Source organism: Tursiops truncatus, chromosome 14 (assembly GCF_011762595.2).
Source record: "Tursiops truncatus isolate mTurTru1 chromosome 14, mTurTru1.mat.Y, whole genome shotgun sequence".
Lineage (NCBI taxonomy): Eukaryota > Metazoa > Chordata > Mammalia > Artiodactyla > Delphinidae > Tursiops > Tursiops truncatus.
In genome coordinates, this window is record NC_047047.1 from 42,864,363 (window position 1) to 42,881,838 (window position 17,476).

The 17,476-nt window shown below is 38.9% G+C and overlaps 1 protein-coding gene across 1 annotated transcript in view; it reads right to left on the reverse strand.

Moving 5' to 3' along the window:
- Nucleotides 1–206: 206 nt before the first annotated feature.
- The window catches only part of CFAP36 (cilia and flagella associated protein 36), a 32,795-nt gene continuing 15,525 nt past the window's right edge, over nucleotides 207–17,476 (reverse strand). The window contains exons 6-10 of the mRNA XM_019942533.3: nucleotides 16,283–16,334; nucleotides 4,405–4,507; nucleotides 1,200–1,339; nucleotides 863–1,012; nucleotides 207–375 (exon numbers count right to left, since the gene is read on the reverse strand). Of these exons, the coding sequence (XP_019798092.1) occupies nucleotides 274–375; nucleotides 863–1,012; nucleotides 1,200–1,339; nucleotides 4,405–4,507; nucleotides 16,283–16,334 (547 nt within the window). The 3' untranslated portion in view covers nucleotides 207–273. The remainder of the gene's footprint in view (nucleotides 376–862; nucleotides 1,013–1,199; nucleotides 1,340–4,404; nucleotides 4,508–16,282; nucleotides 16,335–17,476) is intronic.

The following is a 17,476-nucleotide window of genomic DNA, read 5'->3' on the forward strand; positions in this document are numbered from 1 at the left end:
ACAATGCTTAGCACAAACAATGAATGAATGAATGCACTATCAGTTAGCTTTCTATATCTTCTCTCCATGAGAGAACATTATTCAGAAATTTGTATTGAACTGGTCAGCATAAGTAACTGCCTTCCCCGCCACCCTTTACCTCAAATGTTTAATAGTAACAATGTTATATTTGCATTTACAAACACAAGCATTTGAAACTAACAGGCTCTGTTTAAGGATTAAATAATTTATTTTTAAGAAATTTTGAACTGCTTTGCTAAATTGTTCTTAAAATTACTTATTAATAACTTCTTCTTTAAGTTTCTCTGCAAGCAATCTCCTCTTTAGTAATGTTTGCTTCTCCTCTGCTGTCATTTCTGGTTTCTCTGTCATTTCCTTAAAAAAAAAAATAAAAGAAAAAAAATTGGCTACAGTAGAATAAGATGGGTTCATTTTCTAAAATTCCTAACATACTGCCTTGAACAAATATTAGAACATTCAGTAAATTTTTTAAAAAAGCCACACATGGACTGAGTTCCCTAAATCTCTTCTTTGTAAAAATCTCTTCTTGGGGAAGCCTTTTAGAGGTGGTGGCTAGGGTACTGATGCTGCTCTATGATAAAATATTTCAAAAGGCTCAGGTAAAACAGACGGCTGACCCTTCAGTGCTCAGAGCAGGGCAAGTAAAGAATGATAAAACTGCTACCATTTCTACTTCACAAAATCCTCCTATCACAACCATCTCACTGCCTAGAAAAGACTTATTATCAGGTGCTACACTAACAAGGAGGTTAATATGAATAGATCTACAAGAGCACATATGTTGATTTTGAGAATCCCATCCGTAGATTTGCAAATTTTCTCATACTAGAGCTAGCCATACCTCTACCTCCCCAGCAGGTTTTCCTTTCTGCTCCGAATTTTGTATGTGCTTAGTCCTCATATCCTTTCTCATGGACATCAACTTATCTCTCTTCTGCTTCAGATAGTGTTCTCGTTGCCGGAGCTCTTCTGTTCCAAGTGTTGATAAATTCTGGGTCAAATAAGAGAAGGAAAAATCAAGTCTGCGTAAGTGGCACAGATACCCACTGACTGATTAAATTAGAAGTTTGAGTCCAAGACCGCAACAAAAGCCAAGTGTGTATGGCTGTTTACATTGTTTGTTCATAGTACTTTATCATTTTGCTCATAGTTCTTAAAAAGCAATATTTTTTACTTACTGCTATTGGTCCCTCAATGTTTGCATGTTCAAAGCCAGGAATCTTCAGGTCTTTTTGTGGGAGGGAGGAACTTTCAGGCAACATTTCCAGCTTTCTTGTCAAAGTTTGTACTGACTGATCAGCAGAATGCACTTTAACTTCTGGCAGTAATCAGACAGAGACCAATTAGAATATTATAAGAAATATTAAGTTATTACACTAGGTTCACCAAAATGAGCTAGTGGTAATAATACTTTGGTCTTTCTCATACTCATTCGCTCAGCATGCATTGATTCAGTGCCTGCATTGTGCTAGGCACTGGGTGAGAACAATAAATGTGGTCCCTGTCCTCAAGGAGCTTGAACTACAGTTCTTGTGAATAATGACATTTCAACAAATAAATACCAAGCTCCTGCTGTTTGGTACTATAGCTACAAAAAGATATAATTCTTGTCTAAAGATCAGAACTGCAGTAAAATGTAATACAAGGTTGCCATACAAGCCAAATAAACAGTGCACTAAAATCCCTTACTTACAATGTAATTGGCTTTCAAACTTTTGCTTGCAGGCAAAAACTGTAATAAGCTATAATTTTTTGTATTGGAGGAATAAGTGCCAGTAATATCAATAATTTGTACTACATACTGAAGATAACTATAAACCTACTAACATATTTAAAAAATGAAGATTTTAAAGTAAGTAGAACGGGGAGATCAGCTTGGTGCTTTGTGATGACATAGAGGGATGGGATAGGAAGGGTGGGATGGAGACTCAACAGGGAGGGGATATGAGGATATATGTATACATATAGTTGATTCACTTTATTGTACAGCAGAAACTAACACAACATTATAAAGCAATAATACTCCAATAAAGATGTAAAAAACTACATAAATACAGTAAGTAGAACTTGGAAGCGGATATAACATGAGTACTCAGTACCTTCCAGTTATTTGGTAACTGTGCCAAGAGACAGGATTAACATGCTAATTGCTTTTGAAACATCTTTTATTATAAGATAAGGTGGGGTTTTTTTAAGATAAAACATTTTCACTGTAATACATGGACTATGAAAGACAGCTGGTGAGACAAGCAAAGACATAAAAATAATGCCAAGAACTAAAAGCATCATGGGAGAACATGATATTCATGTCTCTAAATGATTAAAAATCCAGCATGGTAAAACCAGAAATAGAACTTTGCAGGAGCAAGAAACTTGCCCAAGGATCACTGCTTTAGCACAGGGTGAGTGGACTGACTGCAGTGCCAGGGAAGTTAGAAGAAGAAAAAGCTCTCCAGGCTCTTGGACAGAAAGGGAAGTCTCCCTGGAAGAGATGAGGCTGCCGCTAACACTCCAACCAACCTAGACAGGGAACTAGCTCAGAACTAACTTAAACAGAAATGAAGATGAGCTTCAACAAGTTGGTCAAAATATGCAGACAAAATTAAACATGCCATTCATATGATGGTGACTTTAAGCAGTAGTGGGCTTAGCCCCCAAATATGGAACCACAGAGCTGGGGACGAGACAGTAAAATTCTGCGGAGGGGGGAATCCCAGGCACATAAGCATTTATATTCAATTCATGTACTTGGTCTGGACAGTTCCTTGACTTTGTTGGTTATGAACACCTTTTATATTCTAACTAGAGAGAAAAGTACCTGAAGCCAAAATACTTAACTTCTCTGATTTCTAAGAATGGAGAATCGGAAAGCCAGCTAGCTTAAAGAAAGATCATCTCATCACTGGCAACCCTGCGTCAATCTGAGAACAGATGCTATCCATTTCCAGCAGGAACCAGGGAAAGACATGAGCAAAGGGATAAGCAGGAGGTCAAACACCTTTATGATTCCTCCCACATTAGGCCTTTCTCATGGGCACTTTGTATGCAGTGATTGCCCGTAATATCAGATATACTCATTTTTCTAAAAAAATAGAATAGTTTTTAAAAATTAAAATCATTACTTTTGAAATTATCTGCCAGTTTCTCTACCGCTAATGTGCATAACTGAGTTACAAATGGCTTGAGATTAAGTTTTCTATAATAGTTTCACTTAATAGTCAGATAAGCAAATGTATTCAAATTATGTCAGACGCAAGATTAGAACAGTATATGTACTTAGGTCTATATAAAACAAAAAGCTAAGTTTGGGCCAGCAAATTTTAAAAGCACTCAAACAAATCTAAAGCAGGTGCTTTCACAGACATAATTCAAATGAGGTTATTCTACTCAGAACCTGCAGAATATGAAAAAAGAAAAGGAATTATTAGATTTGCTAGGAAGGAAAAAGCCAGATAACTTCATAAACCTGCTTCTGTTTCATATGCCCCATTGTTTTATCAACTAAGCATTTAGATCCTTAAAACACTGGATACACAACAAGCCTATCTATCTCAATTATAAAACTTCTACAAAGTGTAGAAAAACACAAGATTTGGAGTCAGAAGACCAAGGTAAGTCACAGTTTCACTATTTAAGAGCTCAGTGATTTTGGACCTCATTCAAGTTCCTTGAATTTCTTATTTTAAAAAAATAAAAGAAAAATAAGGACCATAATATCTACCTCACAGAGTTATGCGTTTTTTTAATGGATAAAAGGACATGCACCTAAAAACCATAGAAATCCATTAAAAAAATGAAGTAAATTCATGATCATGATTCAAGTTCTGTTTCAGAATTACCTGTCTTCTTATAAAGGAAATCAGAAAACATATACTGAAAATGATTCGCTGCATAGTGAACAAGATCATCCACTAACATTTCCCACAAGGATTCTCATCAATTTTGGTTTCAACAATAGTTTCTGACAACTTCTAGATAAATTGGCTACCTGTTGTTTTCTAATTGTGTTTTAATTCAGTAGGAAAATATTATCTTTCCCTCTTCAGCTTCTAACTCTCAAACACCATGTAATTATGGTCAAAGAAGAGAGTACCAAATGTTATGTGAACATACCTTGAATGCTGTAGTCATGGCATAAAGCCTGGGGGCTTCCCCAAGGAATTTTGATCACGGCTCTGGGTTCCAAGCTTCACTTAGAAATTTGGGGGCTACGCCCTCTCTGTCAGCTATCTCCTACAAGCAACCACTTTAGCTAAATTCACAAAGAACATTAAATACCAATGGCCACTTTTTGAGGGTGAACTATGTATGAGAAAGTAACACACTCTTTACAGTGTTTATGTATGCATATTATTCAGAAATTTCAGTACATTTCAACCTTACCTGAGGGTGGGTGTGCAAAATGTTCACCATTCCCTTGGGAATTATTCATTTTTGCTGTTTCATTGGCATGCATCGGAGGCTCTTCTGTTTTAGCCTCTGATAGCTTCAGGAATCAACAATATAATTTAAAAAATACTTTAGATTAATTCTGAATAATTCACTACTTAAGGGATTCATACACATTAGTTTAAAAAATTATTGTCTACTGAATGGATAATAAATCAGAGATTCTATTTTTCCAAAGTTTTTAAGATGTTTCCACCATTTTTTATCTTCTACTTTTGAGGTAGGTAAACATTCTCATTTCCAATCATGCAGTGCTAAGAATAACTAGTTTGGTTAAGACTTTGGATTCAGAAAGAAGTGAGTTCAAACCTAGGCTTCACTCTTACTACTCATGTGACCTTGACCAAGACACCAAGAAATACTCTAAAAGAAATAAAATCACTGATTAATAAGGTGCTTTTTCACTTAAAATAATCTAAAAAATATAATAATAATACCACTACTATGATATGCCTGAAGCAACCACAAACTGGTTTACAGGTATACCTCATTTTATTGCACTGCAATTTATTGTGTTTCACAGACATCCCATTTTTTTACAAATTGAAGGTTTGTGGCAACTCTGCATCAAGCAAGTCTATCAGTGTCATTTTTCCAACAGCATTGCTCATTTCATGTCTCTGTGTCACATTTTGGTAATTCTTGCAATATTTCAAATTTTCATTATTATATTTGTTATAGTGATCAGGGATCAGTAATCTTTGATGTTACTATTGTAACTGTTTGGGAGCACCACAAACCAAACCCATGTAAGACGGTGAAACTTGATAGATGAAAGTTGTGTGTGCTCTAACTGCTCCACTGACCACCTGTCCCCTCATTTCTCTCCCTCTCCTCAGACCTCCCTATTCCCTGAGACACAAGAATGTTGAAATTAGGCCAATTAATAAACCTACAGTGACCTCTAAGTGTTCAAGTGAAAGGAGAATCACGGGTCTCTCACTTTAAATCAAAAGCTAGAAATGATTAAGCTTAGTGAGGAAGGCATGTCGAAAGCTGAGATAGGAGAGCCTTCAAGATGGCAGAAGAGTAAGACATGGAGATCACCTTCCTCCCCACAATACATCAGAAATACATCTACATGTGGAACAACTGCTACAGAACACTGGCAGAAGACCTCAGACTTCCCAAAAGTCAAGAAATTCCCCATGTACCTGGGTAGGACAAAAGAAAAAAGAAAACACAGGGACAAAAGAATAGGGACGGGACCTACACCTCTGGGAGGGAGCTGTGAAGGAGGAAAAGTTTCCACACACTAGGAAACCCCTTCACTGGCGGAGATAGGGAGTGGCAGAGGGGAAGCTTCGGAGCCACGGAGGAGAGCACAGCAACAGGGGTACAGAGGGCAAAGGAGTGGGGTTGGCTGCATGAACACAGCCTGAAGGGGCTAGTGCGCCACAGGTAGATGGGAGGGAGTCTGGGAAAAAGTTTGGAGCTGCCTAAGAGGCAAGAGACCCTTGTTTCCGGGTACATGAGGAGAGGGGATTCAGAGCACCACCTAAATGAGCTCCCGAGATGGGCGCAAGCCACGGCTATCAGAGCCGACACCAGAAACGGGCATGAGACGCTAAGGCTGCTGCTGCCGCCACCAAGACGCCTGTGTGTGAGCACAGGTCACTATCCACACCCCTCTTCCGGGGAGCCTGTGCAGCCCGCCACTGCCAGGGTCCCGTGATCCAGGGGCAACTTCCCCGGGAGAACGCACGGCGCGCCTCAGGCTGGTGCAACATCACTCCAGCCTCTGCCACCGCAGGCCCGCCCCGCACTCCGTGCCCCTCTCTCCCCCCAACCACCGGCCTGAGTGAGCCACAGCCCCCAGATCAGCTGCTCCTTTAACCCCGTCCTGTCTGAGCAAAGAACAGACACCCTCAGGCGACCTACACACAGAGGCAGGGCCAAATCCAAAGCTGAACCCCTGGGCTGTGCGAGCAAAGAAGAGAAAGGTAGGGATTCCCTGGTGGCGCAGTGGTTGAGAGTCCGCCTGCCTATGCAGTGGACACGGGTTTGTGCCCTGGTCTGGGAGGATCCCACATGCCGCAGAGCGGCTGGACCTGTGAGCCATGGCCACTGAGCCTGCGCGTTCGGAGCCTGTGCTCCGCAACGGGAGAGGCCACAGCAGTGAGAGGCCCGCCTACCGCAAAAAAAAAAAAAAAAAAAAAAAAAAAGAAGAAGAGAAAGGGAAATCTCTCCCATCAGCCTCAGGAGCAGCGGATTAAATCTCCACAATCAACTTGATGTACCCTGCATCTGTGGAGTACCTGAATAGACAACGAATCATCCCAAATTGGGGCAGTGGACTTTGGGAGCAACGATTTTTTTTTTTTTCCCTTTTTTCTTATTCTGAGTGTGTATGTGTATTCTTCTGTGTGTGACTGTCTGTATAGCTTTGCTTTTACCATTTGTCCTATGGTTCTGCCTGTCCATTTTTTGGGGGGTTTTTTTAGTATAGTTTTTAGCACTTGTTATCATTGGTGGATTTGTTTTTTGGTTTGGTTGCTCTCTTCTCTCTTTTTATTACTTTTTTTAAAATTATTTTTTACTTTAATAACTTTATTTTATATTATTATTATATTTTTCTTTCTTTCTTTCTACCTTTTATTCTGAGCCGTGTGGATAACACGGTCTTGGTGCTCTGGCCGGGTGTCAGGCCTGTACCTCTGAGGTGGGAGAGCCGAGTTCAGGACATTGACCCACCAGAGACCTCCCAGCTCCACATAATATCAATCGGCGAGAGCTCTCCCAGAGATCTCCATCTCAACGCCAAGACCCAGCTCCACTCAACAACCAGCAAGCTACGGTGCCAGACACCTGATGCCAAACAACTAGCAAGACAGGAACACAACCCCACCCATTAGCAGAGAGGCTGCCTAAAATCATAAGGTCACAGACACCCCAAAACACACCACCAGACTCGGTCCTGCCCACCAGAAAGACAAGATCCACTCTCATCCACCAGAACACAAGTACCAGTCCACTCCACCAGGAAGCCTCCACAACCCAATGAACCAACCTTAGCCACTGGGGGTAGACACCAAAAACAATGGTAACAACGAACCTGCAGGCTGCGAAAAGGAGACCCCAAACACGGTAAGTTAAGCAAAATGAGAAGACAGAGAAACACACAGCAGACGAAGGAGTAAGGTAAAAACCCACCAGACCTAACAAATGAAGAGGAAATAGGCAGTCTACCTGAAAAAGAATTCAGAATAATGATAGTAAAGATGATCCAAAATCTTGGAAATAGAATGGAAAAAATACAAGAAACGTTTAACAAGGAACTAGAAGAAATAAAGAGCAAACAAACAATGATGAGCAACACAATAAATGAAATTAAAAATTCTCTAGAAGGAATCAATAGCAAAGTAACTGAGGCAGAAGAACGGATAAGTGACCTGGAAGATAAAATAGTGGAAATAACTACTGCAGAGCAGAATAAAGAAAAAAGAATGAAAAGAATTGAGTACAGTCTCAGAGACCTCTGGGAAAACATTAAATGCACCAACATTCGAAGTATAGGGGTCCCAGAAAAACAAGAGAAAAAGAAAGGGACTGAGAAAATATTTGAAGAGATTATAGTTGAAAACTTCCCTAATATGGGAAAGGAAATAGTTAATCAAGTCCAGGAAGCACAGAGAGTCCCATACAGGATAAATCCAAGGAGAAACACACCAAGACACATATTAATCAAACTATCAAAAATTAAATACAAAGAAAAAAGTATTAAAAGTAGCAAGGGAAAAACAACAAATAACATACAAGGGAATTTCCATAAGGTTAACAGCTGATCTTTCAGCAGAAACTCTGCAATCCAGAAGGGAGTGGCAGGACATATTTAAAGGGGTGAAACGGAAAAACCTACAACCAAGATTACTCTACCAAGCACGGATCTCATTCAGATTCGATGGAGAAATTAAAACCTTTACAGACAAGCAAAAGCTGAGAGAGCTCAGCACCACCAAACCAGCTTCACAAAAAACGCTAAAGGAACTTCTCTGGGCAGGAAACAAAAGAGAAGGAAAAGACCTGCAAAAACAAACCCAAAACAATTAAGAAAATGGTAATAGGAACACACATATCGATAATTACCTTAAATGTAAATAGATTAAATGCTCCAACCAAAAGACATAGACTGGCTGAATGGATACAAAAACAATACCTGTATATATGCTGTCTACAAGAGACCCACATCAGACCTGTGGACACGTACAGACTGAAAGTGAGGGGATGGAAAAAGATATTCCACGCAAATGGAAGTCATAAGAAAGATGAAGTAGCAATTCTCATATCAGACAAAATAGACTTTAAAACAAAGACTATTACAAGAGACAAAGAAGGACACTACATAATGATCAAGGGATTGATCCAAGAAGAAGATATAACAATTGTAAATATTTATGCACCCAACACAGGAGCACCTCAATACATAAGGCAAATGCTAACAGCCATAAAAGGGGAAATCGACAGTAACACAATCATAGTAGTGGACTTTAACACCCCACTTTCACCAATGGACGGATCATCCAAAATGAAAATAAATAAGGAACACAAGCTTTAAATGATACATTAAACAAGACGGACTTAGTTGATATTTATAGGGTATTCCATCCCAAAACAACAAAATACACTTTCTTCTAAAGTGCTCATGGAACATTACCCAGGATAGATCATATCTTGGGTCACAAATCAACCCTTCGTAAAATTAAGAAAATTGAAATCGTATCAAGTATCTTTTCTGACCACAATGCTATGAGACTAGATATCAATTACAGGAAAAAATCTGTAAAAAATACAAACACATGGAGGCTAAACAATACACTACTTAATAACCAAGAGATCACTGAAGAAATCAAAAAATACCTAGAAACAAATGACATGAAAACATGACAACCGAAAACCTATGGGATGCAGCAAAAGCAGTTCTAAGACAGAAATTTACAGCAATACACTCCTACCTTAAGCAACAAGAAATATCACAAATAAACAACCTAACCTTACACCTAAAGCAATTAGAGAAATAACAAAAAAAAAAAACCCCAAAGTTAGCAGAAGGAAAGAAATCATAAAGATCAGATCAGAAATAAATGAAAAAGAAATGAAGGAAACAATAGCAAAGATCAATAAAACTAAAACCTGGTTCTTTGAGAAGATAAACAAAATTGATAAACCATTAGCCAGACTCATCAAGAAAAAAAGGGAGAAGACTCAAATCAATAGAATTAGAAATGAAAAAGGAGAAGTAACAACTGACACTGCAGAAATACAAAGGATCATGAGAGATTACTATAAGCAACTATATGCCAATAAAATGTACAACCTGGAAGAAATGGACAAATTCTTAGAAATGCACAAACTTGTGAAACTGAACCACAAAGAAATAGAAAATACAAACAGACCAATCACAGGCACTGAAATTGCGACTGGGATTAAAAATCTTCCAACAAACAAAAGCCCAGGACCAGAGGGCTTCACAGGCAAATTCTATCACATATGTAGAAAAGAGCTAACAACTATCCTTCTCAAACTCTTCCAAAATATACCAGAGAGAGGAACACTCCTAAACTCATTCTACGAGGCCACCATCACCCTGATACAAAAACCAGACAAAGATGTCACAAAGAAAGAAAACTACAGGCCAGTATCACTGATGAACATAGATGCAAAAATCCTCAACAGAATACTAGCAAACAGAATCCAACAGCACATTAAAAGGATCATACACCATGAACAAGTGGGGTTTATCCCAGGAATGCAAGGATTCTTCAATATATGCAAATCAATCAATGTGATACACCATATTAACAAACTGAAGAATAAACACCATATAATCATCCCAATAGATGCAGAAAAAGCTTTCGACAAAATCCAACACCGATTTATGATAAAAAACCCTCCAGAAAGTAGGCACAGAGGGAACTTACCTCAACATAATAAAGGCCATATATGACAAACCCACAGCCGACATTGTCCTCAATGGTGAAAAACTGAAACCATTTCCTCTAAAATCAGGGACAAGACAAGGTTGCCCACTCTCACCACTATTTTTCAACATTGCTTTGGAATTTTTAGCCACAGCAATCAGAGAAGATAAAGAAATAAAAGGAATCTAAATTGGAAAAGAAGAAGTAAAGCTGTCACTGTTTGCAGATGACATGATACTATACATAGAGAATCCTAAAGACGCTACAAGAAAACTACTAGAGCTAATCAACGAATTTGGTAAAGTAGCAGGATACAAAATTAATGCACAGAAACCTCTTGCATTCCTATACACTAACAATAAAAAATCTAAAAGAGAAATTAAGGAAACACTCCCATTTACCAATGCAAAAAGAATAAAACACGTAGGAATAAACCTACCTAAGGAGACAAAAGACCTGTATGCAGAAAACTATAAGACACCGATGAAAGAAATTAAAGCCGATACAAACAGATGGAGAGATGTACCATGTTCTTTGACTGGAAGAATTAACATTGTGAAAATGACTATACTACCCAAAGCAATCTACAGATTCAGTGCAATCCCTATCAAACTACCAATGGCGTTTTTCACAGAACTAAAACAAAAAATTTCACAATTTGTATGGAAACACAGAAGACCCCGAATAGCCAAAGTAATCTTGAGAAAGAAAAACGGATCTGGAGGAATCAGGCTCCCTGACTTCAGAGTATACTACAAAGGTACAGTAATCAAGACAGTATGGTACTGGCACAAAAACAGAAACATGGATCAATGGAACAGGATAGAAAACCCAGAGATAAGCCCACACACATATGGTCACCTTATTTTTGATAAAGGAGCCAAGAATATACAATGGAGAAAAGACAGCCTCTTCAGTAAGTGGTGCTGGGAAAACTGGACAGCTACATGTAAAAGAATGAAATCAGAACACTCTCTAACACCATACACAAAAATAAACTCAAAATGGATTAAAGACCTAAATGTAAGGCCAGACACTATAAAACCCTTAGAGGAAAACATAGGCAGAACACTCTATGACATAAATCACAGCAAGATCCTTTTTGACCCACCTCCTAGAGAAATGGAAATAAAACCAAAAATAAACACAAAATGGATTAAAGACCTAAATGTAAGGCCAGACACTATAAAACCCTTAGAGGAAAACATAGGCAGAACACTCTATGACATAAATCACAGCAAGATCCTTTTTGACCCACCTCCTAGAGAAATGGAAATAAAACCAAAAATAAACAAATGGACCTAATGAAACTTCAAAGCTTTTGCACAGCAAAGGAAACCATAAACAAGACAAAAAAACAACCCTCAGGATGGGAGAAAATATTTGCAAATGAAGCAACTGACAAAGGATTAATCTCCAAAATTTACACGCAGCTCATACAGCTCAATATCAGAAAAACAAACAACCCAATCCAAAAATGGGCAGAAGACCTAAATAGACATTTCTCCAAAGAAGATATACAGATTGCCAGCAAACACATGAAAGAATGCTCAATATCATTAATCTTTAGGGAAATGCAAATCAAAACTACAATGAGGTATCACCTCACAGCAGTCAGAATGGCCATCATCAAAAAATGTACAAACAATAAATGTGGAGAGGGTGTGGAGAAAAGGAAACCCTCTTGCACTGTTGGTGGGAATGTATATTAATACAGCCACTATGGAGAACAGGAGGTTCCTTAAAAAACTAAAAATAGAACTACCATATGACCCACAATCCCACTACTGGGCATATACCCTGAGAAAACCATAATTCAAAAAGTCATGTACCACAATGTTCATTGCAGCTCTATTTACAATAGCCAGGACATGGAAGCAACCTAAGTGTCCATCAACAGATGAATTGCTAAGGAAGATGTGGCACATATACAATGGAATATTACTCAACCATAAAAAAAATCGAAATTGAGTTATTTCTAGTGAGGTGGATGGACCTAGAGTCTGTCATACAGAGTGAAGTACGTCAGAAAGAGAAAAACAAATGCCGTAGGCTAACACATATATATGGAATCTAAAAAAAAAAAAAAAAGTGGCCACGAAGTACCTAGGGGCAGGACGGGAATAAAGACGCAGACCTACTAGAGAATGGACTTGAGGACACAGGGAGGGGGAAGGGTAAGCTGTGACAAAGTGAGAGAGTGGCATGGACACATATACACTACCAAACGTAAAGTAGACAGCTAGTGGGAAGCAGCCGCATAGCCCAGGGAGACCAGCTCGGTGCTTTGTGACCACCTAGACGGGTGGGATAGGGAGGGTGGGAGGGAGGGAGACTCAAGAGGGAGGAGATATGGGGATATATGTATATGTATAGCTGATTCACTTTGTTATACAGCAGAAACTAACACACCATTGTAAAGCAATTACACTCCAATAATGATGTTAAGAAAAAAGGAAGCTGAGATAGGCCAAAGGTTAGGCCTCTTGTACCAAACAGTTAGCCAAGTTGTGAATGCAAAGGAAAAGCTCTTGAAGGAAATTAAAAGTGATACTCCAGTGAACACATGAATGATAAGAAAGCGAAACAGCCTTATTGCTGATATGGAGAAACTCTTAGTGGTCTGGATAAAAGATCAAACCAGCCACAACACTCCCATAAGCCAAAGCCTAATCCAGAGCAAGTCTTTAACTCTCTTCAGTTCAAGCCTTTAACTCTCTTCAGTTCTATGAAGGCTGAGAGATGTGAGGAAGATGCAGAAGAAGAGTGTGAAACTAACAGAGGGTGGTTCATGCGGCTGAAGGAAAGAAGCTGTCTCTGTAACACAAAAGTACAGGATGAGGCAGCAAGTGCTTATGCAGAAGCTGCAGCAAGCTATCCAGAAGATCTCACTAACAAAATTAATGAAGGTGGTTACACTAAACAACAGATTTTCAATGCAAATGAAACAGCCTACTACTGGAAGGAGAGGCCATATAGGACTTTCCTAGCTGGAGAGGATAAGTCAGTGCCTGGCTTTAAAGCTTCAAAGGACAGGTTCTCTTATTAGGGGCTAATGCAGCTGGTGACTTGAAGTTGAAGCCAATGCTCATTTACTGTTCTGAACATCATAAGGCCCTTAAGAATTATGCTAAATCTACTCTCCCTGTGCTCTATCAATGGAACAACAAAGCCTGGATTACAGCACATCTGTTTACAACATGGTTTACTGAATATTTGAAGCCCACTGTTATGATCTACTCCTCAGAAAAAAAAGATTCCTTTCAAAATATTAACTACTCATTGACAATGCACCTGGATACCCAAGAGCTCTGATGGAGGTGTACAACAAGATTCATGTTGTTTTCATGCCTGCTACACAACATCCGTTCTACATCTCATGGATCAAGGAGTAATTTCAACTTTCAAGTCTCATTCTTTAAGCAATACATTTCGTAAGGCTATAGCTGCCACAGATGATGATTTCTCCAATGGATCTGGGCAAAGTCAATTGAAATCCTTCTGGAAAGGATTCACAGTTCTAGATGCCATTAAGAACATTCATGATTCATGGAAAGAGGTCAAAATATGAACGTTAACAGGAATTTAGAAGAAATTGATTCCAACCCTCATGGATGACTTAGAGGGCTTCAAGATTTCAGTGGAGGAAGTTTTGCAGATGTGGAGGAAACAGCAAGAGAACCAGAATTAAAAGTGGAGCCTGGAGATGTGCCTGAATTGGTGCATTCTCATGATAAAACTTGAATGGATGAGGAGTTACTTCTTATGGATGAGCAAAGAGAGTGGTTTCTTGAGATGGAATCTGCTCCTGGGGAAGATGCTGTGAAGATTATTGAAATGACACCAAAGGATTTAGAATATTACACAAATTTAGTTGATAAAGTAGCAGCCAGGTTTGAGAAGATTGACTCCAATTTTGAAAGAAGTTCTACTGTGGGTAAGATGCCATCAAACAGCACTTCATGCTACTGTGAGATTGTTCATGAGAGGAAGAGTCAAATAATGCGACAAACTTCATTGTTGTCTTATCTTAAGAAACTGCCACATCCACCCCAACCTTCAGTAACCACCACCCTGGTCAGTCAGCAGCCATCGACATCGAGGCAAGGCCCTCCACCAGCAAAAAGATTACAGCTTGCTGAAGGTTCAGATGATGGTTAGCATTTTTTAGCAATAAAATAATATTTTTCTTTTTCCTCTTTGGCCGCACCACACAGCATGTGGGATCTTAGTTCCCCGACCAGGGATCGAACCGGCGGCCCCTGCAGTGGAAGTGCAAAGTCTTAACCTCTGGACCACCAGGGAAGTCCCAGCAATAAATATAATTTTTAATGAAGGTATGTACATTGTTTTTTTAGACATAATGCTACTGCACAATTAATAGACTACAGTATAGTGTAAACATAACCTTTATATGCACTGGGAAACCAAAATACTTTTGTGACTTATTTCATTGCCATCTTCGCTTTATTGCAATAGTCTAGAACCGATCTCACAACATCTCTGAGATATGCCTGTATTTCCATTTCTAAAATGGGATACTATATTTAAACCAAAGAGATCGTTTAAATCTTGGAAAGAACCAAGTAAACTGATACTTCATTTTTCCTTAAAAACAGGAAAATCCAATCACATGTAACTTTTCAGGTAATTCATGAATACCTAAATCATAAGTCTCTATATGTTGAGTGATGGAAACATGAAGACTGAAATTATTATCAGCTCTACTTTTGTGTGCTTGAAAATTTCCATTAAAAGAAGTCTAAAAAAACCATACGCCCCAAAACATATTATTATTCAAGAAGCCTGATATAGTTTATATATAAATCAGAAAGTCAATACTACTGTCTTTTTGTGTGTGTGTCTCTGGCCACATCGCCCGGCCTGTGGGATCTTAGTTCCCCAACCAGGGATCAAACCGGCACCGCCTGCCGTGGAAGTGCGAAGTCTTAACCTCTGGACCACCAGGGAATTCCCAGTACTACTGTCTTCTGAGAGCAGTTTTGAACGAGTTTCTGTTCTATACTCCTACATTAAAAAATATTATTATCTATGAATTTCACCTCCATTTACTAAAAGGAGATTTACTCAAAGATACATAAATCCCCTCTAAATCCTAAAACATCTCTCTTTTGCTCTTCATTGGTTACCTTGGAGTAAAATAGGTTTTTTCAAATATAGTAAATGATACAAGCAGGTATCACAGTCATTGAAGGAAAAAAAGGAAAATGACTTTCAAGCAACTGAGAATTAGTTTATATTAGGTTTCACTCTCCCTTCAGGGAGATTTGAGAAAATGTGGAAAGAGAAGCAGCTAGAAAAGGGGGGAGGAAAAAATAAATATTATCTTCCCTCACCTCAGCCAGATACATGTTTAATTGATCCTTAGGAAAGATTAGGCCCTTTATGGAAACAGTTCTTAATGAAAGAGGAGTATGCCAGGAAACGTGAAACTGAATCATTCTGCTTCAAGCTGGCAATGTTAAAGTCTACAAGGGACCCTCAGTATTAGCTGCAGATGGTGTTTCAAAATAGTAAAGGAATCAAGGTGAGTGGGGAAGTAAAATGTTTTTCTTAATCCTCTTTTATTCATAAAATTAAGGGGAATTTCTATTAAAAATTCCCCAAAATCTGAATGGTATTACATACAGGTTTTTTGGAGTGAACAATCTCATTCTTTATCGGGAATTTAAAAGGTAGGTCGCTGGATGAATTATAAAGTGAATAAAGTTATAAAGTTAAGTATAAATGCTCAGAATTGCCAAGAAAATATAAATACTCTGAGGAACTGTGTCGTTCCACCTAAGCTTAAACTTTAATAGAAAACCCAGGTGTAAACCTAAGGGATAACAGCAATGAAATATTTCTATTATATTAATATGTTTTGTAGGCACCTGCTTTTTACTCTTTCTTTCTTCCTCCTGGTCATATTCTTCTTTCGATTTTCTGAAATATACAAAAATAAAGTAGAAAAGTAAACTTTCTCTTTTGGTCAAAGAACAAATATTCAACAAGAAACATGCTAAACCTAAGCTTACAATATGTGCAAGAAATTTTGGAAACAAAGATGGAAATAATCAGGCTTAACTTAAAGCAGCTTACAATCAACTGAGAAAGACATACATAGGCATAAACAGCATAATATAGTTAGCCACATAAAATACAGGTTTACCTATTTCCTCTGGAGATGTGAAGGACCCCTAGCTGAACAAAGATCAACAGGTTTGAAATCCTAAACCCAAATCTGAATGGCAAATCTCATGAATATGGACTTCGATCTCTCTCTTTAGACTGATCAGTTACATTCCTCCTAAGATCCATTTCTCCCCTCATTCTAGTTTTTCCATGGCATCTGAGCTACCACACAGCTCTCCTGATGCCATTATGCCAAAGCCCTATCAGCTTTTGTAAACTGCTCACTGAGGGAAGTCTGATTTAGGAAAATAGCCAATTCAACTCTCATACATGTTCATGATTAAGCTCCACTGCTTATACAGTAGTACACCACCCCCAGAAGCTCGTAGAAAACACAGTAAAATCTAAAAGCACAATGCTGACCAGTTTTCAAACCACCAATCAACCAAGAAGCAACCAGTACAAGTCAAAACTGACAGTCCTCTAAACCTATTACCAAATATCCTGAACTCTTCAAATCTTTCAACTCAGAGCGTTGTGTGTTGTCTCAGGCTCCCATTTGCCCTCGCCATGGAAAGGAGGACCTGGCAGGAAAGGCCGGGTTTTACCCGCAAACTTGCCTCCCTCCCCACAACCACTCAAATCTCCTGAAATGCAGCACAAAGTCCTACAGCTCCTTCCACAGTCCCCCACTAGGCCCATCCTCCTAACCACCATCCTGCCTAACCTCCCTCCTGCTTTGGAACTGGGGACAAGTTGGGTAGGTGGGAGGACTACAGGATGCTAGAAGACGGTCATGTATGTGGTTAGAGTGGAGAGCCAGGGCCACCAAATGCCAAGGCCCCATTCTGCAGGGGACACAAATAGCTGCAGGTATCCTTTTGCCTTAAACCTATACATTCCCATAGATTTAAATATTAAGTGCTTCAATTGCCCCTCCCTTCTAAAACTCC